General features: G+C 43.1%; 1 protein-coding gene across 1 annotated transcript; it reads right to left on the bottom strand.

The window, feature by feature from the left end:
- Positions 1–4,025: 4,025 nt before the first annotated feature.
- On the bottom strand, positions 4,026–8,769 carry LOC120248983 (methylosome subunit pICln-like). Its single transcript, XM_039257463.1, has 3 exons — positions 8,660–8,769; positions 4,266–4,767; positions 4,026–4,094 (listed from the first exon to the last, which is right to left on the bottom strand). Exons 1-3 carry the CDS (start codon positions 8,767–8,769, stop codon positions 4,026–4,028), a joined length of 681 nt encoding a protein of 226 aa, XP_039113394.1.
- Positions 8,770–16,747: the final 7,978 nt, after the last annotated feature.

Below are 16,747 nucleotides of genomic sequence, written 5' to 3'. Positions count from 1 at the left end.
ATAAAATCCTTCCTTTGGTTGAGCTTGGGAGGAAGATGAGGTTGTGAGGCCACCGAATAACCTGATTCAGAAGAGAAACGAATCCCCCTCAGCTGCGATGGGCTTCGCCACCTCTGGGCTCTGACGGACCACAGAAAGCCAAGCCACCTCCACTGTCCATGTGGGTAGGAAGAAACCAGCTCTAAACTGTACCACTGTCTACATACATCTGTGCTAGAGTGTAAATCAGGAATTGCAGAGGTAGCCAAGGAATTCACACTCAGCTGTAACCTTTCTCACAGACTTCCACCAGGTACTCACAAGAAACACTGGGGGCAGGAGTCTGGTTCTCTCCAGCCCACCTTGGAGGTACAGGTAGGGGAAAGGCAATTAATTAAGGGCTGTTGGGACACAAAGTGCCATGTACTTCCTGGATTCTTCTCGCTTAGGAATCAAAAGTCTTAAGCTACCAGGGGCAGAGCAGTACTTGCTTACAGGGCTTCAAGTGCTGTGGCACACAAGGCCCTCCCCACTCCACTGGACATGTAGACTAAAGCTTCAAGTCTCCAGGGTGGCGAAGTCTATTACTCCCAAGGCAGCAGACGGAGATGCATGGCTCAATAGCTGCATGAAAGGCGTTTGATAAAATTGAACATCCATCTGTGATTAAAAACTCTCAGCAAACTAGAACTTTCTCATTTGATAAAGGACATCTACAAAAACCTATAGCTACCATCATCTTTAATGGGAGAGACTGAACCTATATATCCTGATGTATCCATACGATGGAATACTACTCATCAATAAAAAGGATGAAGTACTGATACAAGCAACAACATGGATGGATCTCAGAAGCATCATGCTATGTGCAAGAAGGCAGACTCAGAAGGCTATAAACTGTATGTTCGTGTTGGGTTGATAATCAGGAAAAGGCACATCTATGGGGACAGCAAACAGATCGGTGGTTGCCAGGGGGCCAGGGTGTGGGACTCACTTGACAAGAGTGCACAAGTGAACTCTGTGGGATGATGGTGGTGACTACACACCTCTGTATGTTTGTGAAAATTCATAGAGCCTTATCCTTAAAAAGGATAAATTACACCTGAAGAAGCCGGACATTTAAGAGCATGGTTCAGGAAGAAAGTATTGTGCTATACTCAGTGCCAAAATAATTGCTAAACCATCTGAAGAAAAGTAACTTTTGATTTCTCATGTCATGAGATAAATTTTAATCGATTAGAGATATGAATGAAAAAATCAAACCATTAAAAACTTAGAAACATGCAGGAAGTATAGGTAGTGAATACATAGGGGATAAAAGTCTAAAGCACAACAAGGAGGTGAAGACCTTAACAGTGAGGATAGTGATTACAAGAGGTAGGAGGAGTGTGTCCTTGAGAAAGGACCTTTGGCAGGAATCTCTTTTCTCTCTCACTCCCCCCACCCTGTCATCTTCCCTCTTTCCCTCCCCTTCCCTCTCTATCTCCATCTCAATAACACGGATGACAGTTACATGGACAGTTGTCAAGATTATTTATCACTGTGCAGCCTTCTGTATATGTGCCATATTTTATAATAGAAAAAAAAGGGTAAAATTGGGGTCCAAGTGTAATTTTCTACATTTTACAATGTAGAGGATTTAGGCACAGAGAGGCAGAGTCCATTGAAGATTAATTTCTCCCATTTCCTCGCCCAATTCTCCATTCCCAGTCCAATGCTCTGCTAGCCAAAGCAGTCACATTTTTTGGAACAAGTTAGCAGACTCTGAACCTTATAGACCAAGGCCAGTTTGAAAGGACCTAGGTTACAGATATGTGATGTTTAATAAAAAATGAACAAACAGTGAAATCTGAGTGTTGGAATGGAAAAAGCCTTTTAAATATCAAAGTAAAGACAGAAGCCATAAAGTAAAAGATCAGTAGATTTCATTACTCTCGTGTTAAAAATGACATACAAATTTTAAAGTATTAAAGCAAAATCAAAAGACAATATGCAATTGGGGAAAATATTTTTTAAATACATGGAAAAAATACATAGAAAATAAAATACATGGCAGATAACAGGTTAATATTTTTGATCTACAAAGAGCCCTTAAAATCAATAAGACTAATATCCCAATAGAAAAGCAGGCAAGGAATATGAATTGGCCATCTTTAAGGGAAGAAATACATATTTTTAATAAGCATTTAAAAATATTCATTCTGGGTCACCTGGGTGGCTCAGTCGGTTAAGAGTGTGACTCTTGATTTTGGCTCAGATCATGATACCAGAATCATGGGATCAAGCCGTGTTGGGGTCTAGGCTGAGGATGAGGCCTGCTTAAGATTCTCTCTCTCTCTGCCCCTCCCCTGCTCATGCTCTCTTTCTCTCTCAAATAAAAAATAAATTTAAAAAAACATAGTCATTCTCTCTAGTAATCAAATCATCGTACATTAAAAGTGTCATACATTCAACTGTTCAGGATTAGAGAAAATGGAAACATCTAGTATGGAGAAGCTGTAGAGAAAAGAGCACTCTGAAGTATGTGGCTGGAGAGCAGTTCAGCAACATTAACAAGAGCATCAAAAATTATGTATTCTCTGATTTAACAAATTATGCACAGGGGTGCCTGGGTGGCTCAGTTGGTTAAGCATCTGACTTCAGCTCAGGTTGTGATCTTGTGGTTTGTGAGTTTGAGCCCTGCATTGGGATCTGTGCTGACAGCCTGGAGCCTGGGGCCCGCTTTGGATCTGTGTCTCCCTCTCTCTCTGCCCCTCCTGTGTTCTCTCTCTTTCTCTTTCTCTCTCTGTCTCTCTCTCTCTCTGTCTGCTTCTCTCTGAAAAATAAGTAAACATTTAAGAAATTAAGAAACAAATTACGCACAAAGATATTTATAATAGTGGTGCTTGGAAATGACCTGAGACATTGCAATGAAGGGGAGCTGGCTAGGTTGTGCTATTTTTGTGAACCTGGGCGTTTTCTAGCCGAAATGGTACCTTTGTGTGATGTAGGAGAAAAGGCTCCTCTTACTCCAGGGAGACCTCACCACATGCCAGTCCCATGGCTTCTGCAGGCAGCGGCTTATATATTGGACACCAAGGCTCTGATAATGTACATTGTGATGCTATAGTATATAGCCATTAAAACACATGTTTGAATAATTTTGAATGACATAAAGATATGTTCACAGTATGCCATTAATCACATAAAACATATGAAGCCCCAAGAGTAGTTTCTGGAATGTAACAAAAGCCATTCCTTTATTTATTTACGTATTTATATATGTATACATTTTTATAGAAAACCTAGATTTACTTGTTAAACTCTTAAAAGACAAAACAGTTATCATCTGAAGTACTCTGAGGACTTCATTCCATTTTCACTTGTTGTTATGGAAAGTGACATAAGAAAGTTAGAAATGTATATATATATAACCTAAGAGGTTATAACCAAACATTCTGGTGAGACATGGTGAAAGGCGGAAGAGCTAGTCAGAAGCACTTGTTAGTGGTAGTAAATGAGGTTGTGATGTTTCCCAAAGGGCTCCCTAAAGATGCTTGAATGAATTTATCTGGGTCCCAAATTAGTAATCAGACCCTTCCCCCTGTGGAGAATGAGCAGAGGCCAGGATTTCTCTGAGACCTTGTCTTTTTAAGGGGTATGGAAATCCTTAGCTTCTAAAGGGGTGTATCTTAGACTCAGCCTCCCTCCTTCCCATCTGGTGTATCTGCACCTGCACATTCTCATCACGTAGGCCTGCTGGGTTACAGAAGATACATACAGTGGAAGAAGGGACTATAGGCCTACTCAGAGAGTACCTATACCCAGAAGGTTTGGGGGTACAAAGACCCTCTTGGTCAAGCCTATTTGCCTTTGTTAATAAAGGCCATAGCATCCAATGCTCATGGCAACTTTTTGCCTCAGTATAATCTGCCTCTAAAAAGAACTGGTTCAGGTAGCTTTTGGAGAAGGACAAAGACTGTCATCAACAGCCACTCCATAGTAGAAGAGGCACCAAGTTCTTTCCTACAGTCACGTGCAGAATCCCACAGCAGAATAAATCATCCTCAGAGATCAACAGCTGCATATTCAAACTGACCAGCAACTGCTGGGGCAGTACTGACCTCTATCCCCTCTTCATAATCTCATTGAATCTTCGATCCGGACTCCAGCCATTTATACTGGCTGCTCACAGACTGAGAAAGCGTACCTTCTTATCTCTCCAGTGTGGCTTGGCCTTCCACTGTTCAGGGGGGTAGTCCTGCTTCACAGGTGCAAAATGCAGGGATGTCTCCCTGCCCTTGCTCATGTGCTTCCAAATCATACTCTTCTCCATGGTAGTCATCTGAGTCTTCATCCTCAGGATCTGGATGCAAAGCCTGGCATTCCCACAGTGCAGCAGCGAATATTGCCTCCAGTGTTGGTTTACCACTAAGCACAAATCTAAATTGAGCAATAGGTTCAATATCATCATCGCTGCCTTCTTCTCTTCCTCCCTTTTCTTCTCTTACTTCTCCTCCTCCTCCTCCTTCAACAGATTCTTTGGATTCTTCTCCATATTTGGCATTCACCCAAACATACAAATGCTCCTGTGGATAGGCGTTTAAGTCCCTGGATACCACATGCAAACTAATGATGGGGTAGTCCATCGAGAATCCTAATCCAGAGCCATTTGACCAAGTCAGGTGGCTCTCAGCAATACAAAGGGTGCTGGTGCCAAGGTCCTTGCTGGTCAGCACAGCCTTGCTATCTATCTGGCTGCTGCTGCTGGAGCTCCCCAGCAGAGCAGGAAACTTTTGAGGAAGCTCACTGGGCAGGGAATGTCCCCACACAGATGGGGAGGTAGCTGAAGCACAGCCATCCAGCTGCTCACCTCATCCTGCCCCAGTAAAAGCTATTATTTTAAAGGTAAAGTTTTAAGTTGTGTACACAAGCCCAACTTAACGGAGTAAGTAATATATGCATAGAAAGAAAACTAGAAGAAAAATTAGTAAGATATATACCAATATTTTAAGAATATTTTATCTGGCTGGCAAGATTATAGACAAATTTTTTAAAAATTCTTTTTCATGTTTATTTTTGAAAGAGAGAGAGTGTACGAGTGGGGAAGGGGCCGAGGGAGCCGGAGACACAGAATCTGAAGCAGGCTTCAGGCCATGAGCACAGAGCCTGACATGGGGCTCGAACTCGTGAACTGTGAGACCATGACCTGACCCGAGGTTGGATGCTTAACCGACTGAGTCACCTCAATGGGCAACTTTCATACTCATTTTTTGTGTTTTTCTATACTTTCGATATTTTCTAGGTGGAATATATATTATCTAGGTGATTAGAAAAAGAAAACAGTAAAATCCAAAATCTATCTCATTTAAAGGGCTAACTGAGGAGGAATGTGTGATTTTGACTACTTTCATTACTTTGAGTTTTCACATAAAAGCTGAAGCCTTATGGATAGAGAGAAAAATCAGTGGAGAGCAACTGTCTAGAAGGGCACTTAGTGATAGGAGTGGAATGACCACAGTACAATGTGGAAATGAGCCAAGCCCGTGTGATACAGGCCTTTGACGTGCAGGTTGTAACCTGAGTAAAACTGTCTTCTGACCCAGCCCTGCTCGGCACAGATGTTAGGGGTCTAAAGAAAGCTTGGCACAGGGGAGAGAACAGATGGAGAACACTGTGGGAAGTCCTTATGTCCTCCACGCAGTGTTTAAGGCGAGGAGGTAAGGAGAGCAATCTTTTTGGAGCTCATGCTTAAGCCTGAAGTGACTTTATAACATGGCTAGTTACCTCTTTTATTTTATTTTAAAGCTTATTTATATATTTTAAGAGAGAGGGAGAACACGCACACGCAGGGGAGGGGCAGAGAGAAAGAGAGAGAGAGAATCCCAAGCAGGCTCTGAGCATTCAGGACAGAGCCTGATGCAGGGCTTGAACTCACGAACCGTGAGATCATGACCTGAGCCAAAGTCGGACATTCAACCAACTGAGCCACCCAGGCGCCCCTAGTTACCTCTTTATATCTGAGTTTCCTGTTCTGATAGGGTGTGGGGTGCAAATGAAAGTGTTAAATGTGGCATGTCCTTAATGGTTTGTTTTCCCTTAAGCCAATGGTAGTAATTACCAGTGTTAATGGGGGAGAGAAAGCCCAAGACTGAGTGAAATAATTAGATGTTTGTGTCCCTAAAACTGAGCTTAATACTTACCCCCACTCCTCTCTGCTTTCTTCTCTAATATTTTCCTGCACTGTTTACAACCCCCCAGGGGCCCCTCGCAGGCTTCAGAACAAAGTTTAAACTCTTCATCTGGGCACAAAAAGACCTGCTTTTCAGTCTAGCATCTTCCCTGTCACCACATCCTCCAACCATACCAAATTAGCTTTAGCTCTCTTAAACACGTATGGTATGTTAGTTCATGTCTCTGGGCAGTTATAGTCTTACTAATATTATCAAATGCCTACTGTGTGCCCGGCACTGTGTTGAATGTATTAATTAGCCTGTGCCTCTTACCAATCCTACCTTATCCCCATTTTATGAATGAGAAACCTGAGGTTCAGAGACACTAAATAATTTGCCTAGAATCACACAGTGAGTAAATGGTAGAGTCAGAATTTAAACACAGTTGTTTAACTGCATTATTGAGGTATGACTGACATAAAAAAACTAATCAATACTTGATGTATACAACTTGATGTGTTTGGAGATAAGTACACACCTGTGAAACTATCATTACTATCAGTGCCATAAACTTATCCATCACCTTTAAAAATTTCCTCCTGCCTCTGGAACCCAGGTTTGACTCAAAGTTTGAATTTTTTAAAAATTGTGGCAAAATAGATAAAACAGAAAACTTACCATTTTAACCATTTTTAAGTATATGCTTCTGTGGCATTAGGTCCATTTACATTGTTGTACAACTATCATCACCGTCCATTTCCAGAACTTTTCATCTCCCCCACCTGAAACTCTGTACCCATGAAACATAAACTCCCCAGTTCTCCTTCCTCCCAGTTGCTGGAAACCATTCTACCTTTTATGAATTGGATCACTTTAGGTATTTCATGTAAGTGGAATCAAACGATGTTTGTCTTTTTGTGATTGGCTCATTTAATTCAGCATAATGTCTTCAAAGTTCATCCATGCTTTTATAGTATGTGTCGGAATTTCCTTCCTTTTTAAGGCTGAGTAATATCCCATTGTGTGTATCACAGGTCTAGAATGTCACAGATGCTGTGTTTTATCTCATCATACCCCATGGTGTGGCACATGATGTCTTATTTGGCTACTGGTATTTTTAACTTTGATCACTTTTTCTTCTGGGTCCTACTAGGTGTCTCTACTGTAAAGTCTTTTTGTGATTAACAAGTACCTTGTGAGGAGATACTTTGAAACTATGTAAATCTTGCTTTCCCCATCAGCCTCTTGCCCACTAGATTTTAGCATCCATAGATGTTTCTTGATGAATACGTTTTTACTGCAATGGCACCAAACAGTGATTTTCTAACACCATCATCATTTCTTCTTCATTTATTAGTTATCTTTCTGCTGTAAAGAGCTTTCTTGTCTCATTTATTTATTCATCAATTTCTATCAGTATGGATTCATGGATACTACTCTACCCAATGGGTTATAAGCTGTTAACAATCATTTGTTTATTTTTAAATTTTATTTATTTATTTATTTATTTATTTATTTATTTATATTTATAAAGAGAGAGAGTGAGAGTGTGGGAGCAGGGTAGGGGGCAGAAGGAGAGAGAAAAAGAATCTTAAGCATGTTCCATGTCTCATGCAGACCCTAGGGCTCCAATTCCCAACTGTGAGATCGTGACCCGAGCCAAAATCGAGTCAGACACTTAACCAACTGAGCCATCCAGGCACCTCCATTATTTATTTTAATGCTCAGTATTTCTCAGATTTAGTCAGTGGAAGCCACTCCAAATTGGTTCTTGTGTCCCGTTGACATGTCTTCATCATTGTTGGTGCACTTCCTTACTTTATGACACAAAATGATGGTCCAGGTTCATCTTATTTCCCCCCCGTAGTCAGTGATTTGAAGAGAGCATATTTATTTATAGAATAAATATTTAGAATGCAAACACTGCTACCTAGGCTGTTTCATGTGCACCCACTAATGTTTAGCGTTGCAGGTTTCAGATTTTACCGCTGGTTCGTCACCGGATCCGGTAGGTGTCACCTACAACAGAAGATATGTGCATTTTATAGCCCAGTAAATGTTAGCTGTAAACCTGGTCCCCTGAGGGAACCCCAAAAGGATCTAGCACTGATACGTGTGACAAGATTGTTTGGTTTCCTTCTCTCAGATACTCAAGGGCTTGCCAGCATGGGAGCTCTGTTTAGAGAGGAAATAGTTTTTACATATTTCTCCTTAACGGTAATAGAAGCGAAACTATTGTTGTAAAGAGACACTGGGTTTAGACTACGCCATATGGCACTGAGAGGCATTCATCACTACAGCTTCCAGTGGCTGAACTCACAATAGCCCATATTTCTGCATTGATGGAGAATTAGCCCTTGACTGCCAGGAAACACCCATAGTAGCAGCTCTTCAGCCATGTAATTTAAAATAATTACTAATTAAATGAGAATAAAATAGAGTCCATAATAACAATAATAATCACTGTAGCATTGGTCATTATCCAAGTTACTATTTGGTGGAGCGTTACCTAGGGGAAGACGGCTTGCCAAAGGGGGACGACCCGTGAGGGACCCGCGGCTTCGTCGTTACTGCTGAGGTAAGGAATCGCAACTGCTCTGGGGGCCTTGATAACTACAGACCCAATTTTACATTCCATCCCTATCGCCGATCTCATGTTGTTTTGAGGAACTCACTCACTAATTCCGCAGGTGGCATGCCATGGAAAACCAAGGGACGGGAACAGCTGCACTGCACTTGTCAACGGATTTATATCATTGCAGGAAACAACTCAAGCAATCACCTTGTCTTCAGCAAGTGTCACTCTTCTCCCCTTCTGGGGAAAAGCAAGGCCCTTTCGCAAGAGGGTCCCTGTGTGTGTGTGTCTGACACCAAGTGGGTGTAAGTGGGTATGTGGGTTACTGTTAGGGGAGCAGGTTTCAGGTCACAGTGCAAAGTAAAAGGTGGAGGCTGTCTGGGCTAGATCCAGTGTTTCTGGGACTCATTGTCTGTGTGACCTAAAAGAACATGCGTTCTTTACTTATTCATTCATCTGACACATGAGTACCTACTAGGTGCCGGATATCCTACTGGGTACTGGGAATACTGATTAAGACACACATGGGTGCTGCCGTTGGGGATCTGGCAGTGCCCGGGTAGGGAGGAATATACGAATATGGAAGCGTAACAGTGCCATGAGGACAAAAAAGAGAGCACACGAGAGGAGAGCGGTGGGCAGGGGGGTGGGGGTTCTTTGAGACATGACATCTGTGAAGGGCTCTTGAGTATGCCATTTATATCAAGGCCTGAAGTCAAAGGAGTCTTTGGCCAGGCAAACCAGGAGGGAAGAATGCTCCCAGCAAAGAAGGTACTGTGGGCAAAGGCCGTGCATGACAGTGGAGCCTCATGAGTTTGGGGAGCTGGCAGAAGTGCATTGTGTACAGAGAGGCACAGGAGTACTGAGTGAGGGAGACTGTGACACAAGGGAGGGGCCCCCTGGCTTCAGGACTTCAGTAGGCTTGAGGAGGGGCCCGGATTTGGTTCTAAGTGCCAGGAGGCGGGGGGGGGGGGGGGGGGGGGGGGGGGGGGGGGGGGGAGGGGAAGCTTTGGAGCTCAGCAACGACAGGACGTGGTTTATGTCTGTAAAAGCTCAGTCTAGTTGCTGGTGGAGAGAGGCCTGGAGGGGGCAGGCCCTGGGCTGTCCCAGAGCAGGTAGGAGGTCATTCAGGTAAGAGGACAGCCACTCAGGGAGATGGCAGGGCGTGGTAGGAAGGGGACTGATGGGGCATTCATTAGGGCAGTAGACTTGACCGGGTGGCCAGGACTTGAGGTGTCAGGGCTGGTTCTCAGGTCTCTGGCTTGAGCAACTGGATGAACAGATGTGCTGTATGTCAGCAGGGAGCTATCCAAAGACAACTCTATCTGAGGGTTAAAATATTCAGATTTTTTTTTTATTGCGGCAAAATATACATAACAACACTTACCATCCTAACCATTGTTACATGTGCACTTCTGTGGCATTCATTCCCATTATGCCACGATCACCACCATCCATCTCCAGAACTTTTCCATCTTGCCCACCTGGAACTGTTCCTATTGCTCAGGGACTCCACGTCCCCCTCCCGCACCTCCCCGCAGCCAGCATTCTAGTCTGTCTCTATGAATTCGACTGCCCCAGGAACCTCATATACTCACACGATGCTTATCCTTTTGTGACTGGCTCATTTCACTCTGCGTGCTGTCTTCAAGGTTCACCCATGCTGTGGCCTGTGTCAGAATTTTCTACCTCAGGCTGAATAATTCTATTTTATGTATATAGCACATTTTATTTATTCATTCATCCATTGATGGATATTTGAATTGCCTCCACCTTTTGGCTGTTGTGAATATTGCTGCTTAGGACATGAGTGTACAAATATCTGTTCGAGTCCCAGCTTTCGTTTCTTTTGGGTAGAAACGAAATTGGTGGATCATGTAGTAATTTTATATTTAACGTATTGAGAAACCACCAAACTGTTTTCTACAGGCTATACCATTTTACATTCCTACCCGCAGTGCACAAAGATGCCAGCTTCTCCACATCCTCACTAACACTTGTCATTTATTTATTTATTTATTTATTTATTTTTAAACTTTAAAAAATGTTTATTTTGAGAAAGAGAGTGGGCATGACTGGGGGAGGGGCAGAGAGAGAGAGAGAGAGAGAGAGAGAGAGAGAGAGAACTCCAAATAGAATCCTTGCTGTCGGCACAGGTACCATCATAGGGCTTGACCCTGCAAACCGGGAGATCATGGGTCTGACACGCTTAATCAACTGAGCCACCCAGCCTCCCCTATTTATTGTTATCATTATTACTTTTTGGATAATCACTGTCCTAATGGGTGTGAAGTAGTATCTCATCTCACTGTGGTAAGACGCTCAGATTTGTAGATGAGGGATATTCATGTGACACTGTCAAGTAAATGGTTGGCTATACCAGGTGGGGTTTCTGATGAGTGGTCTCCTGGCCCGCAGGTCACTTAAAATTCTGCTGATCTGCAGCAGGCTCTTGTGAATGCCTCACTGTTGCAAAACTTCTATGGTTGTTCTACAGCATCCTATCTCTGCCAGTGAGCCTACTATTTGAGGATGGAAGCATTTGGGCATTTGGATTCACTTCTGGTGAGCAAATGACATTTGGTACCTGGTTCTCCCCTTTCTAGTCCGTATTGCAGCTCCAGTGGAAATTAACCTGGAATAACTAACTGAGCTGCGAATAAAAGTGGTGGAAAGGGAATTTATTGCCATGGTCTTGGGAGGTATATCTAGCTGAAGTCAGATAGGTCTGATGATCTTTTAGAGTGAGTGGAAGGCATTTTTGTTTGTTTCTCTTTTTTGTGTGTGTAACAAAGAAAATTCAGCTTTAAAGTGTTTTTCAATTTCTCTCTCAGCTCCCTTTCATTCTCTGATTTCTTCCTCTTAATGGGATAACATAAACCAGTTTTCTGTCGTCTATTATTCATCAAAGCTGTCGATTTACCCTGAACAGAATGAAGGCAAGGATGTTATTAAAATAAAACAACTTCCAATTGAGCTGCTAATAAATGCTGAAATGCATCCACATTTCTCCTATTGATTATATCCTGCCGACAAAGGCAAACACAAGCATGTACCGCATGCTGCCTGTGGAAATGAAAGATTTAATTAGATGAAAACCGAATGAGCTGGAAGATCTACTGTGCTCAGCTATCAAACAATTGTTATTCATAATTGGTTGTTTGAAATGTCCCTGCTTCTTGAGCCTTTTTCACTTAAAAAAATTCCCTACCATACATTAAGATGAACATGGTCGTTAGTGAATTTTCCCCTGTGCATTTTACAAGCTCAAGGTTGTGGGCTAGAATGAGCCCTGTCAGGCCATTAATCAGGTATAACAGAACATCTTGAAATTGAGAATTAGCAGGCAAGAACAGGGAAACAGCATGTCTTCTCCATTTCAGGCCCATCTTCAAATGCTGAAGGTGGGAAAAGAGGAGCTGGTGGGGAGGATGTAAGAAGAGGTCCATAAACCCAGAGAGTGGGATTCTTTAGAACTCACTAGCTCTGTAAGTGTGTGCATGTAAAGTTTAATGTCTGGTAAATGCACTCATGTTTAGTGATAAGAGTGTATTAAAGAGTTGGTATTCACTTTGCTAAGAATGTTTCAAGCACCCATCAAGTGGCCTGCTTTTGAAGATAGCTGGGAAAAGAAAAATGGATGGAAATCATTGCCTATGGTAGCCATGTGACGGTTAACCTTTATAGGTCTTCCTTCTTGGACCCCTGAGGCTTTGGTTTCCTCCCTTGCACAGTGGGGATATTAATTATATCTATCTCCTTGATTTGTTGTGGGGATTAAGTGAAATAATGTGGGCAAAGCTTTTAGCACAGTGACTGGGTATATGGGTATACACTAAATGAATGTCAGCTATTTGCAGTAAGAATTCACCTTCCATGTCTACAAGGCCCTGAAGGAAAGATATCATCTCTTCTATTATATTTCCCATAGCATCTTCCTCAGTGCTGAATACCCTGATCTCAGTAAAAATTTTCATCTGAAATGAAAGAAGTGTCAATCTCTCAATCTTTTTTTTTAAGTTTATTTATTTTGAGAGAGAGAGAGAGTAAGCGAGCATGCAAGAGTGGGGAAAGGGCAGAGAGAGAAGGAGAGAGAGAATCCCATACAGGCTCTGCACTGACTCTGCACTGACTCACTTATGAGAGGCTCAAACTCATGAACTATGAGATCATAACGGGAGCCGAAACCAAGAGTCAGATCCTTAACCACCTAGGCACCCCAATCTCTCAGTCTTGAGGTTCTCATAGATTTGGGTGGGAGTTGATAATCATTCAACAAATATGTATTTAACATCTTAAATCATTTTGATTTTTAAGGTTATTTATTTATTTTTGAGAGAGGGAGTGAGAGAGAGCAAGCACATGCAAGCCAGAGAGGGGCAGAGAGAGAGGTAGAGATAGGGAGAGAGAGAATCCCAAGTAGGCTCAGTGCTATCAGTGCAGAGCCCCACATGAGGCTTGATCTCATGAACCAAGAGATCACCACTTGAGCTGAAATCAAGAGTCGGACACTTAACCAACTGAGCCACCCAGGTGCCCCAACATCTTAAATCATTTAAAAAATAATATTTTGTTTTTTCAGATTACAAAAGAAATAACAGCTGCTCCTTGACAGAGGCAATAAGGGTCATGGTTGAGAGGGCAGGTAGTGGAGCCAGATTGTCTGGATTCAGGTTCCTGTTCCCCCAGCCACTGTGTTAGATTAGATGTGTTAAGACCCCATCAAACACTTGCACCAAAGTCTGGCACATAATATGTGTTCAATAAGCTCTAACTAGTACTTAATGAATTATAGTAAAAAACAACTACAGATCACTCATCCTCATGATCTTGCAATAATGATCAATAAATACTTATTGAAAGTGTGTTCTGTGATTAAGCACAGTGCTATGCATTGTGGGGCATCTACTAACATGAGCTCATGTATTGAACTCAGTGCTTTGCACACATCTCATGTAATTCACACAGCAATCCTCTGAGGTGGGCAGTATTATTATCCTTTCTTCTGAGATGCGAAAACAAGATCAGTGATGTCAGGTCACTTCCCAGGTCATATAAGTGGTAAAGGATGGAGCAAAGACAAGGGAATTTGCTCCATGCTATGACTGTTATTCTTCTAAGTAGGCCTCAGATTCTTTCTCAACTTAGTGATTTGGCCATTAGAGCAAAGCTGGCACAGAGAGACAAAACCCTTCCACATCCCTAGCATGATGCTGCATATTAAACAGGGATGCAAGGAACCCAGGTGGGTTATTCCAAGAAGGCTTTATTGAGCTCCTACCTGTTGGGGCCTAATTCTTTGTGTCGTATTGCACTGAGTTTATGCTATAGTAGAATCTCAGGCTAGATATTTTTTCTTTAATATCTGGCCCCCTATAGTCATTACTTCTGTACAAAAACACCACGGTGTGTTAGTTCTTGTTTCTCAAGTGTAATTTGGAGTCAAGTGGAACAGATAAACAATGTCGATGAGAATATCTCTTACAGACACTGACAGGACTTATCTGTCTAGGAACGAAGAGATAAAGGATGCATAAATGTTTAATTTTTCTTTGCATGTTAATGTAACCACTGAACTCTCTTGGTCCCCGAGCAAATTAATCATCACAAAATGAGAGTAAATGACACACGATCTGTATTGAGCTGTTGTCTTTTGGATCAGCCACCCTTTGGCGCCGAATCATGGAAGAGGCGGGCCTCTGCAGTGGAGTCGCGTGAACAGGTATGATGGTTCTAAGCATATGAGAACGCTCCTTGGAGAGTTCAGGGCCCCAATATTCTAACTTGAGGTTGGTTCTTGGCATGTGTGGGGAGTGAAGGTTCTCTCTCCCTTGTGGAGGAGGTCCAGAGCTGGACTCTGAAGTCCCGACATTAAGGCTAGCTTCTTCAATCCCTGACTGTGTGACTTTTATAAGTCACAGCCTCTCTGAGCTTTATTTGATTCATGAGCAAATCAAACAGTTGTTGGGGCGCCTGGGTGGCTTAGTCGGTTAAGCGTCCGACTTTCGCTTAGGTCATGATCTCGCGGTTCGTGGGTTTGAGCCCCGCTTCGGGCTCTGTGCTGACTGCCAGCTCAGAGCCTGGAGCCTATTTCAGTCTGTGACTCCCTCTCTCTCTGATCCTCCCCTGCTCACGCTGTCTCTCTCTCTCTCTCCTAGAAATAAATAAAAATATATAAAAAAATCAAACAGTTGTTGATAATAACTATGTATACCCTTTTTGTTTTTAATTGTAATAAAATACCCATAAGATAAAAGTTGCCATTGTGCCCATTTTTATTTTATTTTATTTATTTTTTAATATTTTATTTAATTTTTGAGAGAGAGAGATTGAGAGGGTGAGTGGGGGAGAGGCAGAGAGAAGGAGACACAGAATCTGAAGCAGGCTCCTGGCTCTGAGCTGCCATCACAGAGCCTGACATGGGGCTTGAGTCCACAAGCCGTGAGATCATGACCTGAGCTGGAGTCAGACGCTTCACTAACTGAGCCACCCAGGTGCCCCCATATTGCCCATTTTTAAATGCACAGTACAGGAGGCTACTAAACTATGTTTATAATTATAACACTACTGATATTGCCACCATGTGCCCAGTAGAACTGTGGTGTGAAGCAAAGAAACAAAAGGAGGTGAAGATGCTTTCTCAAGTAGCCAAGGCTTTGCTGGCCTCAGTTACTCCTGTACAGGTGCCCTCATCCCCTCTCTGGGCTCTGCTTCCCCACCAGAGGCTTGGATCTCAGAATCCTTTAGTTCTGACATTCTGCAGAAACACTACTTCTGCCCAGCAGAGGTTCCCAAGCCAACAGGGAAGCAAGCCTTCTGTCAAAAGGCTGTGCTTTCTCTAGTGAAGCACCAGCATCATTGTGCACATGGAGGTTTCATCCCTTTTCTGGTCACCCTCTGCAAGGAAGCCACTGATAAAATCTGACTTGACAGTTACTCTGATATATTTATGTCTGTGTCTGTATCCACATCTGTAGTTATATCTATACCCGTATCTATCTTTTATTAGTTTACTTATTAAAAGATGTGTATCTAGCAATGCCTCAATGCCAGGCACCGTTTGAGGTGCTGGGGATATAACCATGAATGAAAGGCAGATCTCCTGCCTTCACAGAGCTTGCCTTTCAGTGAGCAAGGCAGACAGTAAGCCAGTAGATGTATAATAACATGTTAGAAGTGTTAGGTGTAGGCTGGCAGACACCCAGGACTCCAAGATGGCGTCATCCATACCAGCGAAGGGGAAGAAGCTTGTGGATGTGAAGCTAGGAGAGCTACCACGCTGGATACTGATGCAGGATTTCACCCCTGAAGGCGTTGCTGGAGTGTTTCAAAGAGGTTAGTGCGGGTCTTATAAGCAGTCAGTGTGAAGAAAGGGGGTGTCGCTGGGATTTCTATGGTGCTGGCAGTTTACATGCTTTTCAACTACAGGAACGCAAACATGAGGGGCTAGCAAGTACCACACGAGGGGGCCCGGTAGGAGGTGCATTCAGCATTCCAGACTGTGACCTTTGCCTGGCACCCTGGAATCCTTTTATATCCTAATTCCAAATTAACCTCCAACAAAACATGACTGGTACTTGGACAAAAAGAAAAAAGAAGTAATAGGTGCTGTAGAGAAAAACAATGCCAGGCCAGGAACTAGAGGGTGACAGGGGCTTCTCTTTTAAAAGGACTGTCAGGGCAGGGCTCCTCAGAGGGGTCACTGAATGAAGGGAGAGGACCAGCCACAGGAAGATACAGGGAAGTGTGCTCCAGGCAGGGGTGGAAGGAAGAACTTCCCAGAGGCCCTAGAGGTTCCTCCCTGCCATGGGTCTGTGACTGTGGCTAACCCAGGGTAGCCATGTTGTGCCCAATTCACGAGTCCCCAGAGACCACCAAGGAGCTGACACCGATGCAAGTACAAAAGGGTCTTTATTACAATCTCTAGCCTGGGCTTATCCGTCTACCGGTGTAGTGGCATCAGGGTGAAGCCCCGAACAATAGCGAGTAGGGTGTTTATGGGGTAAGGGACGGGGGTGTTACAGTGCACACGTTGTACATA

This window comes from Hyaena hyaena, unplaced genomic scaffold (genome assembly GCF_003009895.1).
Source record: "Hyaena hyaena isolate Hyena2069 unplaced genomic scaffold, ASM300989v1 scaffold_619, whole genome shotgun sequence".
NCBI lineage: Eukaryota > Metazoa > Chordata > Mammalia > Carnivora > Hyaenidae > Hyaena > Hyaena hyaena.
Note: the sequence above shows the minus strand (reverse complement) of the source record. Positions and strands in the feature narration are given on the sequence as shown.